The following is a 25,307-nucleotide window of genomic DNA, read 5'->3' as shown; positions in this document are numbered from 1 at the left end:
ACTTTGATCCTGTAGCACATTTTAAACGAGCTGTTTCAGCTCAAATTATTTAGTTTTCCAGCTCATTAATGTCTCTGCAGGGGATGGCATGGTTTCTTTATCCCCTCAGTCACCTAAAGTTTCACAATCCTACCACCAGGTGGCGGTAGTGCTGCAAGCTAACCAATAAGGCTGCTGTCAGAAGCTTGTCACCATGTTTCCACTTTGATCCTCTGGATAATCTGATTATATTTGTATCTGTCTTCCTGGTTTGAGTTTTAACCAAATTTAATGATGGAATCAGCAGAGTTTTAGTAAACAGATTGATTTCCCTGCACACAATCAGCTTTAAAGCATAGTTCTCAAATATTTGAAGGGTTGAGTTTTTAGCTTTAAGAAGACCACTTTGGAACCTTAAGGTTGGTCTGCCTTTTCCAGTCCAAAACCAGTATGGATGTGTGCTCCCAGTTTCAACTATTTATATTAAACCATTTTGTTCAGGATGTTTAATCTAAAGCCTGCCTCAATGGAAAGCACTTAAACAGCGATGTTACGTCCCACTGTGAAGCCAGAATCTCCTCATCAGCAGCAAAAAAAGGGAAAGAGAAGCACCAATCCAGGCGTACTTTCGACGTGAGAGGAAAGTGAAGGGTTAAATGTAAAAGTGGCTTCATCCTGGAGAGAAACGGAACTAAACAGGAGAAGTCTGAGCTTCTTCAAGATGGTGTATTAAATCTAGACAGAAGAATCAGTTTAATTCATTCCAAACTGGAGCTGTATTAATATAAACCACTAACATGTTTTATTGAGCCTCCGTATCTCACACTATAGCAACATTTTATATGCAACATAGAAACTGAGCTGCCCTTTTTTAGAAACCTTGATAATAATTACCAGAGCTGCATCATGTAATGATTTGCCTTAGGAAGGTGCTCAGCGTTACATCATCAAAAGGGCTTCATAAATATTTGTCCATTAGAACTCCTGATACAGCTACCTTATTTGGCTATTTGATGCCAGTAGCATCAAATACATATTTTAAAGGTTTTTGAGCTGACGAATGTTAGAATACTGAATCTGGTGAAGTTTATTATTTTTTTCTTGCTGCACATGAGACACTAATTAGTTTCTGATTCTGTTTTCTGTTGGATTTGTATCGTGCAACGAATGTTTTCAGCGTGTCAGGCTGAAACATGTTAATGAGCTGAATGAAACCAGACTTTACCAGCATGAACCATCTGTGGCTGTTGTTCGCGTCCCAGTAGAGATGTTTCAGGTTAGGGTCACTCCACATGCTAACTTTACTTCTGCTTCATTTAGGAGACTGTTGCTGTAGAAACGCTGCAGAGGTCCTTTTGGTTCTATCCTCCTAACATGCAGTTATCCTATCGTTCCACTAGAAAGCACTATTGGACCTGACGGAAAGGAAGAGTTCCTGGGTTCTGTTTACCAGTCCAAATAAACACAAAAACAGGCAGGTTATTAAACCCAACTGTGTGTCCTTTTTGCCTGGTATCATTCTCTAAAGTCCGAAAAAAAGCAGATGATCAGAAAACGCTCCAGTTGATTTGATAATCCAAAAGAGCAGAAATAATCACTTGAAATAAACAATTCCATGTGGATTTACTTTATACGTTGACTAAATGAAATATTAAAAAATACTTTTTGATAAAAAATTATCGAGATTTAAAATCATTACATGAGATTCATCACATGAGCTTTTCCAGGAGCAGATTAGTGAATCCTCGTGCTCCTGCGGTTTGGTTGCTCTACATCTCACTGATGTATCCTAAACACTGAATCAGAACCCATCCACAGTCCCACACCCAGTGGGCTGGGCTCAGTGGGCGAAAGATGCAGAGCATATATATTTAGCTCCAGGTCATTTCCGCATCAGCCAAGACAGGAAACTCCCCCAACACCAGTGACCTCTGCTTTGCTTCAAGCTGCAGGCTGTAATCAGTCAAGGAACCTCTGTGTGGTTCCAGCCTCATGGTTCAATAGCGGTGAGGATGGAGAGCTGAAGAATCACAAGCTGTCCCATCATCTGGGAGCTGGAGCCCTCGGGCAGGGATCTCCATCCTATTGATCTTCATAATGGTTCCTGATACTGCTGGGTGGAGATGTTAAGGAGAAATCATGCAGGATCAGCAAAGAACCTCCATAACTAAAGGACTTTAGTGCATTAGTGCAATTAAATTTGTGCTGTTGTTGCCAATTGTTTTTTTCTATTATTTCTGTTACTGTGAAACATACAATTCCTTAAATGTCATTCTCATTTCAATTTAAAGTTGTTTAGTGTTTAAAATTAAATAATGAAAACAAAACGATGCCCTAATCGTATTCATTAAAGGGGAAAAGTAAAGTTTGTGAATGTAGCTTCTTAAAGTAAAGAGGACCAGTAGTATTGTATCTGCTTCCTTTGAGTCCATCAGCTGTTTTATGAAGGATGGCTCTTGATGTAGAGAGGTCGGAGATCTGGAATGTCCAGTTTAAGTTTTCTTCTTTAATCGCTCCAGATTCCATCAGTGGCTCCAATGGTATCCTGCTCAGCTGGGGCATAACCCTCCACATTGCCTCCAATTGTTCCAACAAATAACTTTTTTTTTTTTTTTTTTTTTTTTTTTTTTTTTTTTTTTTTTACATCCAGCTCCTCTTTTATCGTCACTGCTAGGGTTTCCACCATACTAAAACTTCAAACTCAAAATTGATACAATATTCAATATTCATTACTCAGTACCGTTTTTAATGGGGATAAAAAAAACTGATGATTAAGGGCATCCATCTATCCATCCGTTTTCCATCTCGCTTTATCTCAGCTGGGGTCACGAGGGGTGTTGGTTCCTTTCTCCAGCTGTCGTCGCGCAAGAGAAGGGATCCACCCTGGACAGGTCGCCAGTCCATCACAGGACAACCAAAGACTTTTGGTTGCATTTTTTTTTTTTACTTTTGGAGGAAGCCAGAGTACCCAGAGAGAACCCACACATGCACAGGGAGAACATGCAAACTCCATGCAGAAATGTCCTGGTCCGGGAATTGAACCCAGGTCCTTCTTGCTGCCAGACAGCAATGCTACCCACTGTTTCACTGTGCATCATAAGGAGCACAGTGAGGCACCTTATGCCTTAAGGGCATAAAAGATAAATTTTTACATTAAAAAACTCCTCATTTAATCTGAACTGGAAGAATGCTTTCAAAATAAAAACACAGATGCCAGTTAGTAATGTTTCTGCATACAGAGTTTGAGTAACAATACTTTTCAGCGTAGGATTCAAGTTCAAATTGATCTAAATTGAAGTTTTACATGATTTAATGAAAATGATCCAACTCTTGTTGGCCTGTGTTAAAATAATCAACCGCTGTAAGAAGCCTGAATAAGCCGGTTCCACTGACTCTGGGCTTCATGTGTTGATACCATTTTTATCTCCACAAAGTAACAACATTAACAGCATAATACAGCATATGGAATACTGGAGTTCTTATAGGATCCCTTTGGTTTTGCTCTGAAAGCCATAAACGTTTATTTCTGAGTTTAATGACTGCTGTGGTAAAGCTCTGCGTGGTGGGAACACTCCGGGTGAAAAATGTCTGTTAATCGTCATCAGTCATCTTCAGTTACTCTTTTTCTTCTGATATCATGCAGCCATGTTTTCATTCCTTCGTCATTCAGGAGATCTTCTCTGGACCTCTGAAACAACGAGCTGCTTCTATACACCACTTTCTACTCCGATCTGTTTGGTTCCACAAACCTGGAACTTAATGATTCTCAGTTAGACGGATCTTATTTCGTTTATTTCGTCTCTGTTTCAGACAGTTTCCCTGAAAGGAGACCTTAAAAACAATTATTCCCCAGTTTTCCCCTATCCTGCATCTTGGGTCACATTAAGAGTCTTTATTTAGTCTCTGACATGAGAACAAGTCCAACATGATGCTCAGCTGACTCGGCTTAAGATGATGGCATGATTCCAAGCGAGGGATGTGCCTGGAGTGCAAAACTTAGGAGAATCTGCAGCGGAACTTCACTGCCCTACAATTAGCAGTGAGTCTGCTCATTTCTGGGGTTTGGCTTCAGAGTCTGTTTCTTCTTTGTGTTTTTATCTGTTGCAGTCGTGTGCAGTCAGAGCTTTGCTAAGACTTTGATGGTGTGGCTGATTTCTGCTCTGAAACTGCTGTAAACAACCAATCAAATGCAAGAACTTTAAACCCGGTAACACCAAGACTATCAAACTTGATAAATGAGTTTTTGAAACCTTTACATCATCAGTGGGATGTTTTTTCATTCTTTGAAAACCCTGAGTCATACACAGACAAATATAGTTAAAGCAAAAAGGCATAAGGAATTGCACAGTAATGAATAATGCATCACAAAATTATCCAAATAATTATTCATTTAAAACATATTTATTTTTTTAATTTTCAGAATTATTCATCAAGACTTTACACGGATAAAACCATTTATGATTAAAATCTTTAAATCAAAATAAGTTGATCTTAGGTAATAACTTGTTTAATGTAAGTTGTTGGGTTTGGCCTTGGTGTAAAATCCAATGCTTATAAAGCTAAAGGTTCCCAAAGTCCAGCAGCTTCTGACCATAAGGTTTAAAGCAGATGTTAGCAGAAAGTTTGAACAAACGAGAAAAACTCCTGTTTATAAGTAAAGTATTGTTGAATCTCACTCACAATAGCTAGATATGCTGCTGTTTCAACAGCTGCATCAGGGTCTTTCCATTCGAGGTGCTTCTGAGGAACTCAGAGGTATTGTGGAGGTATTGCGAATTTTTGAAAAAACCCGCCCTCTCCACTTAAAAAACAAAATAAAAAAATGCGTATGCACAACCCTGTACCCGCTTCACACAGGGAACGCCTATTAAACGTGAGCGAGAGCATGCACAAGCCCATTTCTCCTCATGCATCCTCTGTTTGAAAGCTGCTGTTTGCATCACTCATACAAGCTTACTTTCCAAAAGAAGATTTGCAATTTTTCCACTATGTCTGTGAAAATGGTGACGAGCATGTAGGGCATCCTTACGTAAACAAATCACCAGAATTATTGACAATTAGGAGGACCACTTATTTTGATGATCCACCACCACTATAGTGAAGATCCTCCACTTTATATTTAACATTAAACTTCCTGAAGCCCCAGCGTGAGGGGAATCATTAATGGACCTATAAATCCCACTATGAGCTGTTCCTGCTACTGATCCAGGCTGGGCTCCACTGGGTTTAAAGGAATCCACTACTGAGTAAACATATTGGCCAAAATATGTTGTAATATTTCTTATTAGCTTAAGGATGGCCTTTTGTGATGTGTTAAAGCTCATAATTACTTCAAAAAAATACTACACTGGAACCTACATAGTAAGCGCAGTAAGGCTAACAGGAAGATAGGGTTATCCATGCTTGTAGGTTTTAATAGTTCTTTTAATTCAATTCAATTTCAATTCAGTTTATTTCTATAGCGCCAAATTCACAACACATGTCATCTCAAGGCACTTTACAGTTCAACCAGATCATACAGTCAAATTGATACAAAGTTTTCTATCTAAGGAAAACCAGTTGATTGCATCGACTCATTGACTCAAATACAATCCCTCACACTAAGCATGCTTGTAGCGACAGTGGAGAGGAAAAACTCCCTTTTAACAGGAAGAAACCTCCAGCAGAACCAGGCTCAGTGTGAGCGGCCATCTGCCGAGGCCGACTGGGGTTCAAGGAGACAGAAGCAGAGACACAAAAAGTAGCTGTAAAAGGCGGCCCTGTCCAGGAAACACACAGCCAGGCAGACGAATATATTCCACCCTGTTGTTGATCTTGATTGTATTTATGTTAGAGGTGTGAACATGTCATTGTTTCCTCGAGGTAAAATCTAGGTGAAGTCTCTAATGACTGAAATAAACATTTCTTAACAATATTCAGATCCAGTCCACCTAAAAAAATCAGAGTTGACATAAATGAAGAACTGTTAAAGGAAAGCTTTGTGTTTACACCTGGAAGCTTTCTCTCTCCGGTTCCTGGAAAGAGATCGATCGGGACAAACTCTTTAAATAAAAATTCATTAGTTATATGTCTTGCATAACCATGAGAAATCACAACTGATTTTCATAGAAATTGTAATCTTATTCAGATCAGAGAAGTTGCTTAGGATTACAGAAGGCAGCTGCTTACCAACCTGGGCTCACTTCTTGTGAAGCGGCCCCAGTTAGAGAAGCATTTTATACGTCTCCAATCTGCCACATCATCACATCATTACGTCATCATACATGGTTGCAGGTGAGGAGACATCCATGGCTCCAGCCTTATCAAAATATTACAATTTGTTCTTAGTTGAAGGACACCACTCTCATTCCATTCCCAAATCTTTGTCACAACAGAAGGAAGATCATAACTGTATATCCTGAGTGACGAACTGTCCTAATTAGATAAACTACTGGGGAAAACATTAGTTCTGACACGCAACAGACAGGAAATATTATTGTGTAATAAACTCACACATCATCAATGATAATTATCCTAATAAAACCACGTAGTAAAAGAGAAAAGTATTATTTTCTAAATCAAGCATTTAAAAAAAGCAAATACTCTGAAAATTAGATACAAATTTGAGATTTACTGTATTTAATATACATAGTCATAAACTTAAGTGGAGATTTCTTTTTTCTAAATAATCTGACCATGCATATCTCTCTTTTCAATGGATCCAATATGGTTATATTACTTTTTCATGTAGAACTTTTGTTCATCATCTTTCTATCCTTTCTATTCAGGCCACTATAAATAAACGAATCCATATTCAGATTTTTTGACTCCTCTACTGAAACTCAACAGGTTTTCTCAGCTCTTAGCACCAACCATCTGGCTGCAATTAGCCAAAGAGGAAACGCACGTTAAAATCCATCACTGTGAGAGCTGCTTGTGTGTTGTTGTTTTTTTTTTTTTTCTACAATAGGCTGTATTTGTGTGAAAATGCCTGCGGCTGCAAACTTTGGCCCAGCAGCCAATCCACAGCCTGTATTTAGAGCCTCTAACTGCAGCCTGTTGTTTCCTCTTCAGATTCCTAGATGCAGTCTAGGATGGTAGGTCTCTTTTTTTCCAGGACTGTAGATCTCCTACACTCTCCCTGGTTGGTGGTTTCATCTGGGCGGTTGGAGTGGGTATTCTCGGCCTGTATAGTCAGACTATAATTTACCCTCTGACTTTTCACTGTTTATACTACAGCCCAGCTCCCTACAGAAACATGTCATACAGTAGGGTTGATGTAAGAGTCAACTCTGTTTTCTGGTATAATCCAGACCAATGTTTTTAAATGGATAGAAAATGTTGTAATAGTGAATACAAGAAATCCAGACATCTGTCGATGCTTTTTGAGAGAGGATGATTCCACAGATCCCCATTAATCCCAATATTTGTCATTACCTGTGAAAGTCCAAAGCTTAAATCCTTGATGAGAATTATTTGGAGTGGGAAGGATCTTTGTCAGTGGTGAATATCTGAGGCAGTCTTAGGAGAATGTGTGTGTTTTGATGGATCAGGAGAACAACTATGACTGTTTTCCACAAGAGAGGGTGGTATGGGGTTATGGTTTTTCAGGGCTATCTTATTTTTCTGTCTTCTCACCACAAGGCTCGCTGTGTTCCCAGTGTGTGTTGGGAATCCACCAGTATCCATTGTTTTGTTGCAGATGTTGTGGTTCTGTTGACCAGATCTTCAAATTATGACCTTTGTTGTGCACAAGATGGGTTTCCTATTCAGTTTGAAGCAGCAGGTTTCAGAGTCACCTCCTCTAAATCTTATGCCACAGCTCTGTAATGCAAAATGTGGACCGCCCTATCTGATTTTGGGGGTCTGATGGAGGATTTCTGGTCCATGAATGATGGTATGATGGAGCAGGAGAGGAAGGAACATATTGGGGCTTTGTCCAAAGAATTGAAATCTTAGTTAATTGTTCTTAAAATAAGTGCATTTTTTTTTCTTTGATTGCAGTAGGCAAGTGAGACACTTTAGCAATGGAATAAGACAATTTCATTTAAAATAAGAAAAAAAAAACATCTGCAGTGTCTTATGTCAAGTGCATACTATTTATGTATGCTATTATAATGGTATAAATACTAATCAGTTGACATATTTACCTACTCAAGTTAAGTGTAAATACACTCATTCAAAGAAATGTTACTCATTTTTAGATATTTTTCCAGTGCCCAAAGTAGAGCCGCTTATTCTTGCACCTGATCATGATGCCTACAGGGATTTGCCCTTTATAGGTTTTCTAGGCACATTTCCCTGAGAGGAGACTTTTGGGAAGCACCAGAACTAAGGGGACTATATATCACTTCCTGGAAACACCTTGGGATCCTCCAGAATAAGATGGAGGATATTTGGCTTGACCTGTTATCCCTACGGCCGATCTCTTCTAAGCAAAAGATGACGGCTAGATTACGAATGATTGAAAAAAGCTGTTGTATCTGTATTTTACTGGTGAGATTAGGAGGAGTGTGGCAATAATAGACCAAAGATAATGTTAATGGTTTAAAAAGGTCACTTGTACTGACTCTCTACCTTATTTGGCTGCAAATGTTTGTAAAATGGAGTGAAATGTGGCAGAATCTAAAGCGGAATCAAGAGAATTGATATCATGGCACCTCTCTGAGTTCCTTTGTGCTTCATTTTTGCTGCTGCTCTACTTGGTTATCACTAAAACTATGCGAAACCATGTCCTGTGCTCTGTATTTGCACAAAATGGACATTTATCCTATTCATCACAATATCTGCAGATAATGATGTTGCTCAACGGGTCGCTCACACTCTAGCAGCAAAGATCTAATGACAGCAAGCCTACCTGACGTATCATTGGGCAATGGTGTCCTCTTATCAGTTAAACACCACAACATCATGATTATAAGTAATTATGTTTAATAATTGAACTTTATTGATCTCACACTGGAGAAATTTACCTCTCCATTTAACCCATCCCCTTGGGGAGCAGTGGGCTGCCATTGTGTGCCGCCTGGGGAGCAGTCTGGGGTTAGGGGTCTTGCTCGGAGAGCCAGAGTGCAGGCTGTTGGGATCAAACCGGGAACTTGCAACCTTCTAAGAGCACAAGTCCTGTGCTCTAACCACTAGGCCAACACTCCCCTAAGTAGTACAGGAGGTTTGGCCCCATATCTGTCTTTAAACACTGCATGAAAAGTGGGATTTTCGTCAATATACGGCACTGTAGATTGTCGTGGAACTTCAGGTTAGCGGCAGTATACGGCAATTTGCAGGCTTCGCCGAAAACTCCCGTAAATTGTCAGAAATTGACGTGGAATTTCTTAGGCAGTGTTTCCCCCATGCCTCCCCCCCATGGAATTCTAGGGGAGGCTTTAACATGTAAATGAACATGCTGTGAGCTATACAAATGCAAACCAGGGTTGCAGGGGGGGTTTTATCCCCCCTGCAACCCTGGGTAAGAAAATCTCTGATACAAAGAGATCAGGTATAGCCTCTTACATTTTAGCTTGAATTGATTTATTTAATTAAAGTATAGAGACCAAAACAGATATTTAGCTGACAGAGCAATACATTTAGGGCCGGATTTATCAAGATCCAATTTTGCGTGCAGTAATTTGCGCTCGCAAACTGGAATTTTGCGCGAGGGGCTGAACCATGGTTTGCGGGTGATTTAACAAGAGTGATTGCGTAACTGGTGGAAGGTGCAAAACTGTTGGAGACGCCCTATTTAAATGATGGTTTTGCGCGTTTTGTGGTTTGCAGCAAAGTAGTTTGTAGTCTGTACAAACTAGTGCATTAAGAAATTTAAATCTTACAGTGACCCCCAACAAAAAAAATAAATAAGTATATATATATATATATATATATATATATATATAGTGGGAGATTTTAACATCCATGCTGACATTGAAGGCGATAGCTTAAGAGCAGCCTTTAATGCTATCTTAGACACTATTGGCTTTGTTCAAAATGTGAATAGTCCCACACATTCTCATCTTCATACTTTGGATCTTGTGCTGACATACGGCATAGAATGTGAAGAAATAACAGTATTTCCTCACAACCCTGTCCTCTCTGACCACTTTCTAATAACCTTCAGGATTACTTTAACAGAGTTCTCCTCCCCCAAAAGAAGGTTACATTTTAGTAGATCTTTATCAGATAGTGCAGTTATAAATTTTAAAGAATCTGCTTCACTTTCTCTCTCCTCTTTGTCGCTGAGCAGTGCTGCAGAATGCAAAAGCATAGCTTATTCCCCTTCACAGGTTGATGATTTTGTTGATGGGGTTGCTAGTTCTCTGCGTGCTGCCTTAGACAATGCAGCTCCTTTGAAAATGAAAACCGTTAAAAATAGAAAGCTTGCTCCTTGGTTTAATGCAGAGCTGCGTACTTTGAAGCAAAATGCTAGGAAACTGGAGAGAAAATATCGCTCCACAGGCCTGCGGGAGTCCTTCCTAGTCTGGAAAAATGGTTTACTGCTGTATAAGAGGACCCTTTGTAAAGCAAGAGCAGCATACTTCTCCTCATTAATAGAGGAGAATAAGAATAATCCTAGATTTCTTTTTAATACAGTTGCCAAACTCACCCAGAGCCATAGCTCTGTTGAACCGTCCATTCCACCTGCTCTTAGCAGCAATGATTTTATGGGATTCTTTATAAATAAGATTGATCTTATTAAAAATAAGATCATAAGCACTCCTCTATCCGCGATTGTACCTGAGGTAGTCATGGAATCTGAACCGGGTTTAGACTGCTTTGATCCAGTTGAACTCTCTGAATTAGCAAAATTATTGTCTTCATCTAAGCCTTCAACTTCTATGTTAGATCCAGTTCCAACCAGGTTATTTAAGGAGGCATTCCCTTTGATCTCCTCCTCCATTTTAGATGTGATTAATTTATCTCTGTTTCAGGGATATGTACCTAAAGCTTTTATGGTTGCTGTAATTAAACCTCTGCTTAAGAAACCGTCTCTTGACCCAGATGACTTGGTTAATTATAGACCTATATCCAATCTTCCTTTCTTATCCAAAATTCTTGAGAAAGTAGTTGCCAAGCAAGTTTGCGATCACTTACACCATAATGAACTTTTTGAAGACTTTCAGTCTGGCTTTAGAGCTCATCATAGCACTGAAACAGCTCTGGTGAAAGTCACTAATGATATTCTCATGGCCTCAGATAATGGACTTGTATCTGTGCTCGTCCTGTTGGATCTTAGTGCTGCATTTGATACAGTTGACCATAATATTCTTTTAGAAAGACTTGAACATTTTGTTGGAATTAAAGGAACAGCATTAGACTGGTTTAAATCTTATCTATCTGATCGATTTCAGTTTGTTCATGTTAATGATAGATCTTCAACATGCTCAAAGGTTACCTGTGGAGTACCACAGGGATCAGTGCTAGGACCAATTCTATTTACTTTATACATGCTCCCAATTGGTAGAATTATTAGACAGCATGGGATTAATTTTCACTGTTATGCTGATGATACCCAGCTATATCTGTCTATAAATCCAGATGAAGCTAACCCATTACATAGATTACAGGCATGTCTTGAAGACATAAAAACCTGGATGACTCTTAACTTTCTGCTTCTGAATGCAGACAAAACAGAAGTTATAGTCTTTGGACCAGAGTCTTTGAAAAATAAGCTGATTAGTCAGTCACTTCATTTGGATGGGATTAAACTGATTTCAGATAATAAAGTAAAAAATCTTGGTGTTGTTTTTGATCAGGACCTGTCATTTAAATCCCATATCAAAGAGGTTTCTAGAATTTCCTTCTTTCATCTGAGGAACATTGCAAAAATTAGAAATCTCCTGTCCAGGGGTGATGCTGAGAAACTAGTCCATGCATTTGTTACTTCAAGGCTGGACTATTGTAATTCTTTACTATCAGGAAGTCCACAAACTGTAGTTAAGAGTCTTCAGCTGATCCAAAATGCTGCAGCCAGAGTTCTGATGAAAATTAAAAAGAGAGATCACATCTCTCCTATCCTGGCTTCTCTTCATTGGCTTCCTGTTAAATCAAGAATAGAATTTAAAATCCTCCTTCTCACATATAAAGCCTTAAATGGCCAAGCTCCATCTTATATCAGAGATCTGATTGTTCCTTATGTTCCTAACAGAGCACTTCGCTCTCAATCTGCAGGTTTACTAGTGGTTCCTAGAATTTCTAAAAGTAGAATGGGAGGCAGATCTTTTAGTTATCAGGCTCCTCTCCTGTGGAACCAACTACCAGTTTTAGTCCGTGAGGCAGACACCCTGTCTACTTTTAAGGCTAGGCTTAAAACTTTCCTTTTTGATAAAGCTTATAGTTAGAGTGGCTCAGGTTATCCTGAGCTATCTCTATAGTTATGCTGCTATAGGCTTAGACTGCTGGAGGACATAGGGACCCCCATTTCATCATTCTGCTTCATTCTCTCTCTGTTCTCCTATTCTGCAGAATCTGTTAGTTCAATCTCTAACCTTCTGCTCTATCTGCTTTTCCTCAGAGTAGCTTTGCCTTGTCTGTTCCTGTTTGGCTGTGACGTCATCCTGGAAAGAAACATCAGCTGTGCTGTGACTGGGTGGATGTGCTTTCTTCGTCCTCTGACATGGGAGCTGGCTCGGAGCTCGTCTGCCTGGCTGTGTGTTTCCTGGACGGGGCCGCCTATTACAGCTGCTTTTGTGTCTCTGCTTCCGTCTTCTTGAACCCAGTCGGCCTCGGCAGATGGCCGCTCACACTGAGCCTGGTTCTGCTGGAGGTTTCTTCCTGTTTAAAGGGAGTTTTTCCTCTCCACTGTCGCTACAAGCATGCTTAGTGTGAGGGATTGTATTGAGTCAATGAGTCGATGCAATCAACTGGTTTTCCTTAGATGGAGAACTTTGTATCAATTTGACTGTATGATCTGGTTGAACTGTGAAGTGCCTTGAGATGACATGTGTTTTGAATTTGGCGCTATATAAATAAACTGAATTGAATTGAATTGAATATATATATATATATATATATATATATATATATATATATATATATATATATATATATATATATATATATATATATATATATATTTATAAATTGGCAACCTTTATTCCCTAAGGTGGTATGTGCTGCAGTAAAAAAAAACCAAAAAAAAAAACCAGGTGTTTTGTATTGGCCTGTGACTGTGGATGAGATCCCCGCAGCATTTGGCACGTTGCTCCACAGGCGGAGAACCCCGACCCCGTCGGACAGCACTTCTGAAAAAACGAGATTGGGAGATCCCAGCTCACGCTGCAACCGTACGCTGGAATGACCCAGATGCAAAAAAGTGCAATGTTGCAAGGAGTTTTGTGATATCTGGTATTGCGTGGGTCTTCCTTGTGGCTGGCTCCAAATCCATTCGGAGTTCCCCCAACAGCTCCAAAATGGCAATGCTGGATAAACGATATGTTTTGATGATCGTTTCCTCGTTCATTGCAAAAATATTCACACGGAGTGAAAAAATGCGTTCTCTGCGTCTCCTTGTTTTATTTCCATGTCTCCTTCTTGCGACAATAACCGCTGCCATGTGTGCGCAATTACGCATACAGACCATTTGCACCTTCTTTTGAAACGTGTTAAATATAGAGTCAGATACTGTTAGCAAAATTGCGTTCAAGTTTGATAAATCACTTTGCGAGTGCTAAATTAATATATTTACATGTTCTCCTCCCACAAGACGCACTTTAGCGTGTAAACGCCCCATATTGCATATTCATTGCAGAAAAAGTACTAAATGGATCAGAGGCGCTATTTAGCACGTTTTAAAGACCAAATGCTTTTAGCACGCTGTTGATAGATCAGTTTGTACATTTTTTAGCGTGCGCAGTGAAATAGCTCACGTTTTAATACACGCAAACCTTTGATAGATCCGGCCCTTAGAGCAGTAATTATTTTTTTTTAAATTTGCATTTAAGATAAAAAATAAAATGTTGTCTGTCAATATGCTCAATTCACAATTACTTAAGTGGAAAAGTTTCAAGAAATGATTGTGAGATGATTCACTTTATAACATGGCGCATTATCCTGTTGGAAGTAGCCATCAGAAGATTGGTACACTGTGGTCATAAGAACATAGGCCAGCATGCTAAATTGGTTTTAAGTGGCCCAAAGTGTGGCAATAAATATCCCCCAAATAGATGGTAGAAATAGATCAGGCTCAGTATAGCCTAATTATAGACTCTTACATTTTAGCTTGAATTGATTTATTTAATTAAAGTACGCTAGATTACTGTGTATGCAAATGTTATGTAAAAAAAATACACAAAATAATTTACTTCAAAAATTAGTTTTAATCAGAATCAGTTGGCTGTAATGGTTAATTTTTTTTTTTAGATTTCCACTTTTTTTTTTTTTTTGTTATTGAATATATAAGAAAACAATAACAATCTCAAATAACAAGTCAATAACAAATATTTCAATACAAGAAGAAATATCACAACTCCTGCTTTTGAAAAATAAAATTAAATGCACAGGCTGGAACAAAGTATAAAATAAAATAAAATAAATAAAAATAAATAAAATAATAATAGTAGTTAAAGTAAATTAATCAGTGGGGACTACCAACTGAAATTCTTCAATTAACTCAAACAATTTAATTGCATTTAAATTCTGCATCTTTCTCAGACATCTTTTGAAAAGGGAAAGTTCATTTTTGAGAGCAGAGATTGAGAGGGAGCATTTTGCATAGCGACATTTATGGATATAATACTTTGTTACAATTATTAGAATATTGATTAAAAATTCCAAATTTTTTTTCTTTAATGGATAAACCGAATTGAATGTTTTGCCAGGAAATAAAATCTAAATTTATTGTTTTAGAAGACAGAAAGGTTCGAAGTTGATCCCATAAGTTTAATACTTCTTTACATTCATAAAAAAGATGTTTAGTTGTTTCCAATTGAGTTGTACAAAAGCCACAATTCTTAACATTAAACTTAAATCTCTCTCTTAAAAACTCATTTGAAGGATATATGTTATTTATTATTTTAAACTGTAATTCTTTATATTTAGGAGGAATTGGGAATTTCAAATAATTTGTCCTAATTTTGACTATCATAGATTTCTTAAAAGTTTGTAAGAGAGCTGTGCTTTTTGTTCTTCCTGGGTACATATTATTTATAGAATATTGATTCAAAAACTTGTTGTTGCATTTATTATCTCTAATGTCCACCTGCTCAAATTCAATCTTATGGAGACAAACAATTGCAATTGCAAACAATTTATAGGTGCATTACCGCCACCTTCCAGAATGGAGCGACGCGAGCTCTTCTCGCGAGTCCTTCCGTATAACAATGACGTCGTATGTGATTGGAGGAGCCTGATGAGCCTTCGGCCCCATCGTCCAATCACGTGTGAGCTTTTGTGCACTACGACTTCTCGCGAGACCAGCATATTAGCAGACATGTTTGTGTTGTGAACTTCATCTCCATTTACCGTGTTTGTATTTTGTTGTTACGTGAACAATGGCTGCACGACGTCTCGCGTTCAACTCGCCTCCAACTGCTCTTAGTCCACAACTTTCGGCCAGCCCGCAGACCGACGAGAAGAAACTGCTGATTGCTATCAGCGGACTGTCTCGTCAGCTTGCCCAACATACTGCCGACATGAATGAGCGCCTCACTCAGCTGGAGAATTCGATGCTACGAACTCGAGGAAGAGAAGACGGGTGCACAACGCCACGCTAGCGGTAAATATATGTTCGATTACTGGTAGCTATGCTAAAAGCAGCCTAGCTTAGCTAGGCAAGCTAAAGACAACCTAGCCTAGCTAGGTAAGCTAAAAGCAGCCTAGCCTAAAGCTTTATTAAAGTGTATTTTTTGTGATTCACAGGAAGCAATATGCCGTCTTAACAACTCGGAGACTAATTGCAGGCGCTATGAACCGGAGCAGGGGTAAGGTTTAAAGAATATGCTTTCATTCTGCGGTAAAAGGACATGGATACGGATGGATACCGACCATAGCTGTACTTTTTTTTTTTTTTTCACAGACTACAGTCGCCTCACAATGAGGCGGTGACCTCCTATTTGCTCGGATTTGCACGATGTTGATAAAGACGACATTGTGTGGAAGTGACTCGTTTTAATGTTTTCTCCTTCCTTGTTACTGTGACTTGCGTTTGATTTTTTTTTTTTTTTTTTTTATTCATACCACTCTCATTTAATTGTTTTCCAGCTGCCTGTAAGACGTATTATGAGACGGTACGCAGGAGCTTCAGATACACGCTGCTAGCCAGCACGCTGCGTGCGGAGGCTGCCAGGCTATCTGCTCGGAGTCGGGCCAGAAGAAAGAGGGTAAGACTTTATTTGGTGACTATTTTTCAGGTGCATTGATAGATGTGTTGTGTCCATACGCAGTGCGCTGATTCATTGTTTTTTTTTCAGCTGCTGAAGGCGAGGCAGAGTGTGCTGGCAGATGAGGAAGTGGAACTCTGGAAGTCCGCCACCGTCGACCTCATGTCCGACGAAGAAGATGGCGTCGTCGGCGGTGTCTCTGGATGGATTGTACGGTCGCCGCCATTTCGTAGGCCGGATCTCACTGAACTCTGTGTTAAGCTGCAGTCCCGGTTAGAAGCGATGCCGAAGTACAGGGCCACGCACAGTATGCGTCTGCACATCGGACCTGCCTCGGAGGGAATGCTGCCAGTTACCTCCAACCCCGAGGAAGCAAACGGACCGTTCACGGAGTTGTAATTTTTAGATACGCATGTGTTTGGATACGCGTTGTATATAGTTGTGTGTGTTTTAATAAACCTCTTTCTTTGCATAAACAGCTTCCTGGCAAATCTTCATTTCCTGTATAAATTCATTCATGTCCTTGATGGTAGCATAATAATTGTGTAGTAGTGTAGGATAACATAAATACACAGCATATGAATGAACAAATATATGAATGAATAAATATATGAATATATATATATATATATATATATATATATATATATATATATATATATATATGAATGAATAAATATATATATGTAAATATATATATATATGCCAACCAATCACGAGCGACTTTACTTGTTTAAAAAGAAGTGGTTCCGTCCAATACTCAGTAAGAAAATTAAAGCCTGGCGTGGCCACGTGTGGTTTTGCTGCCAATCACGAGCGATTTCACTTGTTTGAGAATAGTGGTTTCAGCCAATACTGAGAAGGTTATTCAAGCCAGACCTGGCCAGCCGCGCGGGTTTGCTGCATTCATATGCTAATTAGGGCCATTAGTACAGCTGATCGCTCTCCACATACGTCAGAGTCCGTTTCCGACAATTTGTGGCACGACAAACGCGGACAAGCACGGGTTGCAAATTGTCGGAAACTGACGAAAATCAGGCAGATCTGCGGGAGTTTACGGGGGTTTACGGGGACGAAAATCTCACTTTTCATGCAGTGAAATGGGCACCATTAGTCAGATACAGATATTGGATGGGATCATCTAAAGTAGGCATTTCAAACTCCTTTTTAATAACATTGTATGCCTTTTCTGGCTGTTGAGGACCAAAGAAATTGCTGTGGTGGGCCGGTCCGCACTGTGGACCTTGAGTTTGACACATATGATCTAAAGTATTGGCCTGAGTGGCTATATTTAACTGTCCTGATCCAGACTCAAACATGAGAGAGGCAGACGGTGGTAGAAAAGATCAGTTTGATCCCAAAACTCAAACTTGGTCAGAATTCAGGCGGGATGAGAAACAGAAAAGCACAAATTTCAAACACTCCTTTGTCTTCTGTGTCTAAGATCTGTTAGCTTGGAGCTGTGAGTCTTCCAAAAAGCCCAAATCTAATAATCCTTCACATATTGAGCAGTCCTTTGTGTTTCCATACAGGTTGATATTTGTGAAGATAAATCCAATAACAACACGTTAAGTTAATGAAAGCTAAAACATTCCTCCTTTACATTTCTGAAATGCTATTTTATCCATTGAACGTCCAGCATCTTCTGTAGGTTCAGTTCTGGTTCTTTAATGGATGCCAGTGATGTTTTGCATCTTCAGTCCTTTAGCAGACGTCTTGTGTGGGCAGGTTGGAAAATGTGACTTTTTCTGTTACTTTTCCTTTTTCCATGTTAGCAGATGAATCCCGCATCATGAAGTCTGACATGATCACGGTCTTCGCCTTTATCTGCCCCACCTGGCTTCCGTCTCAGCTTGTCCTTGACGTCCACCTACCTCCTTGCTGTTTATGCTCCTCTCATCCTCCCTCTCTCTCCCTCCATTGCTGTATAAGGCAGTGAAACTGTGGCCGGACCCTTCGGTCTTGGCTAAAGGCTGCAGTCTTGTCTCTTTGTGTAAATATTTGTACAGGGGGGGATAATAGATGGTCCCCCGCATTCAGAGTTGGAATCCTGATTCACTCTGGACCACATTTGGGCAAACACTGGCTCCCAAATGGCCCTAGATATAACCTCATATAAAAATAATTGCACATGACCTGATATGATTGGAAGATATGATGTGTATTGATTGTGCCTCTTTGTTTCCTAACAGGCACCAAGCAGTAACCTCGCTCTCAAGCATGTAGACACCATGGTGAGTCTCAGCCGCCGCCTTTATTTACTTTACTCCCGCTTTATGCTTTAATCCAGCTGTGTCCTTTACTTGAATTAGATAAAACTGCTTTCCCCACATATGTTTTTATTAAAATAAGTAGGGATAATTTAAACTGAGGCTTCGTATGCTTAACGATTTACTGTCATTTTCATTCTCTTTTATGTTCATAATATTATATTGTTTAATGTAGTTGCATTTATTTTAATTTTATTTTTATTTTTTTTTTATTTTGATCTATTTTTCTCTTTTATAAGTTTCTGTTTAAGTTGGTCTGATATGTATATATTTTCATTAAAAAGTTAATTATTCAAAAGGGGTCTAGTAGTGTTCAGTGATGGTGTCTGGGTTTCTGAAGTGAGCCTCTGCAGGTCTCCTTCCTGCTCCAAGAGCTGAAATCATGATGCAACTTTTTTATTATAGTAAAAATGTCTCCGTCATCTTCATTAAACCAGACATTTTCAGCCGATTAACTTAATGATGCAAAATCCAAAAGCTCAAGCCATAAAATCAAAATATGTTTGCAGAACTTTCAAAAAGAAAATGACTTAGACTCAACTTTATTTATCCCTTGGGATTACTCTTTCAGGGAAATTCCGGTTCCAGTAGCTTTTATAGAGTACAAAGAGTTAGAGCAAGATGCCATTAAAGATAAAAATACGACAGAGAATATAAAAAGAGTGCATATAGTACAAAGAAAAAGTTGTAATGTCCTGGAAAGTTTGTCCCTTTGATATAAAAATATCAGACTACACAGTAACTGAATTGGGTTATCGCACTTGCACTGCAGAAATGTACTGACCTTATAAATAAGTTTTTAAAAAATACACAGGCTACACAGTTGTTGGGATGTGTTATTGCACAGTGACGGAGAAGAATATTGCACATCAGAGACGATAAGTAATGTTTTGCATAAGATGTCCGGGGAGGGTGGGGGCGGGGTTTAACAATGGAGGTTTGAAGAGCATTAGAAAGGTGCCACCGTCTGCAGGTAACGTTTGATCTACCTCATATTTACGTAAAATCGTACAGCCCTCCTCTTTGTGTGCTAAGTTATAGCAGCACAAACATCACTGTGTTTGTTTTGGACCCACTGGTCCACATTTGTCTGTGACAACATCCTCTGGGCTGATTTTTGTCTGAGAACGGAAGGATCGTGGAAGCGGCGTGGGGTTGTGCCCACTGTCCCCACACAGACCAGAACTCAACCAGTTTGTCTCTGTTTGTGCGTGTGGTTCGCTTTTACTGGCATTTCCAAACTTAGCCCAGAGTTGAGTGTTAGTGGAGTCTCTAAATGAGGTTATCTACTTTTAGAGAGCAGAACAGAGAAGCCAGAGTCGTGCGGGACAAAGATGTTGCACAAACCTGCTGAGTTAGAGGAACAGAGGCGCAGTCTTCTCGTCTAATGCGGATCCTGAATCGGCCTTTCTCTGAAGCCAGTTTATGGGTGAGACTTCCTGCATGGTCACATGTCTGTGCAGCTGTTACTGACCCGGAGAAGCTCGCTGGCTTGTGGTCGCTCTGTGATGTCAGGCGGACGCGGGCCTCGCCTCATCGCCTGGGAGCATCAGAAGCATTCATCTCATGAATCCAACGCTTCACTTCGTCTCATTGCTTCATTTTCTTTGGGATAAAGATATTGTACCCCCCCTTCACATACACCCCACTATGGATATTTGCCTGCTAACTGTCTGCTAAGTGCTTATTATTATGAACAAACATTCATCAGTCCCCAGATGTTTGTCCTGAGAGGCGGAAACGGTTCACAGTTGCAATTTAGATTTGTACACAGATGAGGGGAAAAAAAGCTACGGGAGGGAGGCAGGCAGGGAGGGAAAAGTTTGAACATCAGGGGGAGAGATAACTGGGTGGTAGGCAGAGCTGGAGGGGGAGGGAGGCCACAGCAGACAGGAGGAGAGAAAGGAGAACACAGGGAGGACGGAGGAGTTCTGTGGAACAGCCTGGTCTGAGCAGCATTGGCCCGGCTGGCCCAAAATAGAACCCTTGTTTTTCCCTTTTTTGCTTTGGTGAACTCCTTGGCTGTCAGGGAAAAGGGAGAGGTCCCTGAGAGAAAAGTTCACCGCTGCACACGGAGCGGCGACGGGCAGCAGAAGAGATGAACCGAGGAGGGTCTCTGAGAAGGCGGCTCTCCTCTCTGAGGGGGGCATGGCGATGGAGCACCGGCCACCTTTTCAGGAAGGTAGGATGGGGAGACCATGCGTCTTTCTAAAGCTTCTCTTTTTGGCGCTCAGATTTTGGTTCTCACCAGCGGGCTTCAGCCCTTCCTCCATCCTTCGCTCTTTCTCAGATGGTTAATTTGTATGGTTTGCTTGTAAAGTCAACCTCCCCAGATGGTTTTCATCTTGCAGCAGGGCCTGGAGGAACCCCCCCTCAGCTCCAGGTCCCACCTCCTCCACCTCTGCCGCGCTCCTTCCCAGCGCGAGCTTTTAAAATGCACATGGGGTGTCTTTAACGCTGCAGGGCCACGAAATGGATTTAAGCAGCACATATTACAGATATCAGGGCTTCCTCTGCTCCGCAACAGCGATGGTCTTCATTAACTCTGCGACTGCTTAAACAAACTTTAGTTTTTAACAATGCCAGCACATTAAAAGCTTTTGTTTTATTTCTTCTATTTGCAAATGTGGTTGATTTGTGATTGAAAGGTTCTGGCTCATAAAAGCCACTCAGATCCCACTCAGGGTCATTAAAACCCAAATGTTGAGTCAAATGGGTTGATCTTCTCAGTTCCTCTTTTCACGTTTATCTCTGCCCCTTCTCTCGTCGTTAATTCATCTCTGTCCTCCTCTGACGACTCCCTGCACTTCGGAGGTCGATCTCCCATACTGGAGCAATTAGGCGGGGGGGTGGGTGCTTTGTGTCACCCCAGTTCGGCAGCAGCCTCGTGGGAATGTCGAGATGAATGCGAAGCATCTAGAAATGAGCTTTTTTTGTGTGCATAAACATTAATGTTGGTGTGCTCGCTGCTGAAATGCTCTCATCAGAACCTTATCAGTTGGATCTGACAGCTTCCCATGAATCCCAGTAGAGTTCTGCTGGAATTACTGGGCAGAACGAATGCTTGTTTTCTTCAGTCACAGCTTCTTGGGCCCCTTACTGGATTCCAGTATTTACTTTTAGAGCCATTTTCCTCTTAATGCATTTATGTAAAGTCTTTACAATTTGGTCAGAACTCATTTTTAATTAAAGATCCAAAACAAAATATCCTATAACACTAATTTGGACAATTGTTGCTCTCTCATCGATTGAAGAGTTAAAAGTCAGCCTGTCGGACATTACTGGGTCTCCTGCCACATTACAGAGTAGCATGCACAAATCTTTCACTCTCATGGTTGTTTATTTTTGCCGTGGCGACATATCAGGTTCCTGAAGGATGAAATAATCACAATGTGGGACCCTAAAGAGCTGTTACTGTTTAAAATAAGGCCTCCAGTATACCCCCTCCAAATAGGCCTAATGTGACCTTCTTATCCATTAAAAGTGGCCTAGAGGTGTGTGGACCCAGCTGGGTCCGAACTCCAACTACCTTACAGAGGTTAAAAGATTTATAGTCAGTCTTCGTAATAAATCATAGATTTTATTTGACAGAAATATACTCTGATGTCTAGTTTTACTTAAACATACCTTTTATTTTTTTTGAGTAATATGTCAATAAAGTACTTATCTCCATTCTTACTTGAGTAAAATATTTTGCTCCTCCACCCAACCTGAGTAACTTCAATGAAGTGAAAAAAGCTCCAGTTGATGTTTGCATCAAAATAAGTCTTTCTTTCATAGACAAGTTCACTTCAATTTACTATGACTTTTAGAGATGGACCTGACAGACAGTGAGGAGTAAATATTGTCACTGGAGGCACTGATTTCAATAGTTATGTTAAGCTTGGATAGTAATTGTTTTTTATTTTAATATAGTCTTTTAAATACCAGAATTTGCACATAACTTTATATTTTGGTCTCTCTGTATCACATAAATGTAAATATCCGGTGTTAAGATGAATTACTCAATACTTAAATACCCTTTTAACCAAGTAAATTTTTTACTATTACTTGAATAAAAGTATAATGAAGTGGTAGAAGTGCTCTTAGTTGAGTACAATTATGGCTCATTTCAGCACCATTGTTTTAACTTCAGCAGCGCTACTAGTAGTAATAATGTCCAACATCATTATGCAGCCACCACCATGCTTGACAGTAGGATAATATACCCCAATACTTCTAGTTGTGTCAGAGCAGCTTGTATGGAATACTCTGTGCATTTTATAGATTTCATCCTCATAGATTAAATATGTTAAACATGTTGATGTTAAATAGAGTTTGCAGTAAAAACTGAAAGCAACATGAGATATGACCTGGTAGTTTTAGTTACTCACTCCATTAGGATCCCTTTCTGTGGCGGGTTGTACCCCTTTTCTTTTTTTGTTGCTGCTTCTTTATTTCGTAGATTAAAAACTTTGTCAGGAACATTCTTCAGATCTGGGTTTGTTAGCTGCACATCTACACTGCAAAAAATTGAAGTCATTTTCCCTTAAAATAAGTGCATTTTTTCTTGAATTTAGGTGGTAAGTGAAGCACTTTGCCAATGGAACAAGACAATTTACATTTCAAATAAGAAAAAACAATTATATTGTCTTATTTCAAGTGCATGTTATCAAATTATCTTATTTTAGTAGCAAAACTACTCATTCTATTGGCAAATCATCTTATTTACCGGCTCAAATTAATGGGAAATACACTTAATTTAAGAAATGTTTACTTATTTCTAGATTGTTTTTGCAGTGTAGGGTGAAGCTGCAGACCATTTGGGTTTAGATTAGAGGACGACGATACATCAGCCGGCTGAATCTTTGGTTTGTTCAATTTAAGACTTTAGATTTGTCATCATTATCTTATTTTTATCATGTAAAAACGGAACAAAAAGAAACATTGCCTTAAAAAAATGCACAAAAGGAATCGGCAACATGTAGAGAGGATCGGTTATACATGTGTAATAATAATCCATATTCAGCATTCGCTTTAAAACAAGCTTCCATTGGTCGACCTCTAATTCAGAGAACACTGTCATGTTCCAGAAACCGGTTCCAGATTTTTTGAGCTTTGTGACAGGGAGCATGGCTTTTATAAAATAATGCTTAGCTGGTACCAAGGGACCTAATCTCATGTTCTTTGTATTACATCAGAATTTGGGTATTTATATTGTGTGGATCATATCAGCCTCAGGGTTAAAACTGGTGTTTTATTTTAGTTTGATGTGATCTACAGAGATGTGAAGAAGTTTAACCCTTTTTTTGGATTAGTTTAACTTCCTTTTTTTTTCTTGGGGCAATTGAATAACTAAACTGCTAATCTACTCATGTTTGTAATCTGTAGGAGTGTCTGTCTGCCTTTCCAATTCTGTTTGGTTTTTCTGAATTGGCTTCAGATAAATTTAAGCTAGATATTTTTCATAAAAACTACAGACTTTTCTGTTCTGGTTGGAAGAAACAATGTTTTTTTCAGGGGGAGGTCTGAGGCATGATAGAGAATCAGATAAGGGAGCTAAAGATTAGGGTTATGGCTAGGAGGCCTTCCAAACCCGAAGACTTGAAGCTCATCAAATATCAACCAAAAAGTTCAAAAAGCTTCTCTGCAAAACGCCTCTGATTCTGTCGAACATCAAGAGGAGAAATTGTTTTCATCTTTTAATTTATTTTATCCTTTTATCATCCTCCGGTGTGTTATGTTTATCATTTATCTAAAGTGTAAATCTGTCATGAATAATTCTGGGTTTCTACACCCTCTGAAGACTTTTTTTAGAACATTTCTATCGCGCTCTCCTTCCATCTCTCATTTCGTAAAGATTTACCCCAAATATATATCAGGATGGAGTAATTATTGTAATCTCCTTGAACAGAGCGGTCAGGGTATGTTAGATAATGAAGTTTAATCAGATCCAGTTATGAGCCTATTTACTGTTTTTTCCATCTGACCAAACCCCCCCTCCCCTCCCTCCATCTTTACTTTTAGGAAAGGTCTCTTTTTTTCTCAGATATTTGCCTTCTGCAGCAAATGAGGTCAGTTTAGTGGAAACAGAAAACAAAAGGATTCCCTTTCAGACAGCTGAGCTGTTAGAGGAGCAGAGAAGGTTGAGGCTCCTGCAGGGAGGACAGCCATAGGTTATGGTTAGCGTTAGCGAGCTAGTCAAGTCTAATAGATGATGAACGCCCCCCTCTGAGCTCCTCTTTGAGCTGGTCTGAGGAGGAGTCGGCCTGGGCGGCTTTAATGGAGCCAAACACAGTCATGCACCTTCAGAGTCAAACCGCTCTGCAGGGGCCCCTCTCTTCTGCTGCATGAACACATCATGTGAACCAGTAATGACACCCCCCCACCCTCCTGTCAGGGTGTACGTTGTATTTTAAGTCTCTCAGTGTGCTAATACTCCAACATGAGGCTGAAACTTCCCAGCAGCAGAAGCAGCAGCTCATGTTTTCCTTCATGTTGAGGGTTTTTATTGAAAGCTGTGTCGCAGGTCAGGATGTGTGCTGGAGTTCTCTGAGTTCTGACGTTCTCTGACTCAAACATGACCGCGTGACGAGACCCTGGGGGGTCAGTCCTGATAGGGGCTACGGATGTTGGGTTTCTACAAGTCATTAAGAACCGGAATAACTTTCCTTTTAACAACACAAGCGGTGGTGTTACTACTGAAATTACTCTTTTAATTGAATTTTTTTCAATTGATTTTTATATTTGTGCTCGAAAAAAACTTCCCAAAAAAACAAAAAAAACCTAA

The 25,307-nt window shown here is 39.7% G+C and overlaps 1 protein-coding gene across 12 annotated transcripts in view; it reads left to right on the top strand.

The window, feature by feature from the left end:
- Positions 1 to 25,307, top strand: part of tns1b (tensin 1b) — a 184,041-nt gene that overhangs the window by 103,118 nt on the left and 55,616 nt on the right. For 11 of the 12 annotated variants that reach the window (XM_038300269.1, XM_038300268.1, XM_038300265.1 and 8 more), the window contains one exon: positions 18,461 to 18,502. In XM_038300269.1, coding sequence (XP_038156197.1) covers positions 18,461 to 18,502 — 42 coding nt within the window. Of the gene's footprint in view, positions 1 to 18,460; positions 18,503 to 20,415; positions 20,721 to 25,307 lie in introns of those variants that run through there. The other variant, XM_038300273.1, reaches the window with a different exon arrangement.

The sequence above is a fragment of the Cyprinodon tularosa genome, unplaced genomic scaffold (assembly GCF_016077235.1).
Source record: "Cyprinodon tularosa strain WSP-4 unplaced genomic scaffold, ASM1607723v1 ctg444, whole genome shotgun sequence".
In the NCBI taxonomy this organism is placed as follows: Eukaryota; Metazoa; Chordata; class Actinopteri; order Cyprinodontiformes; family Cyprinodontidae; genus Cyprinodon; species Cyprinodon tularosa.
This window is presented reverse-complemented; position numbering and strand designations above follow the sequence as displayed.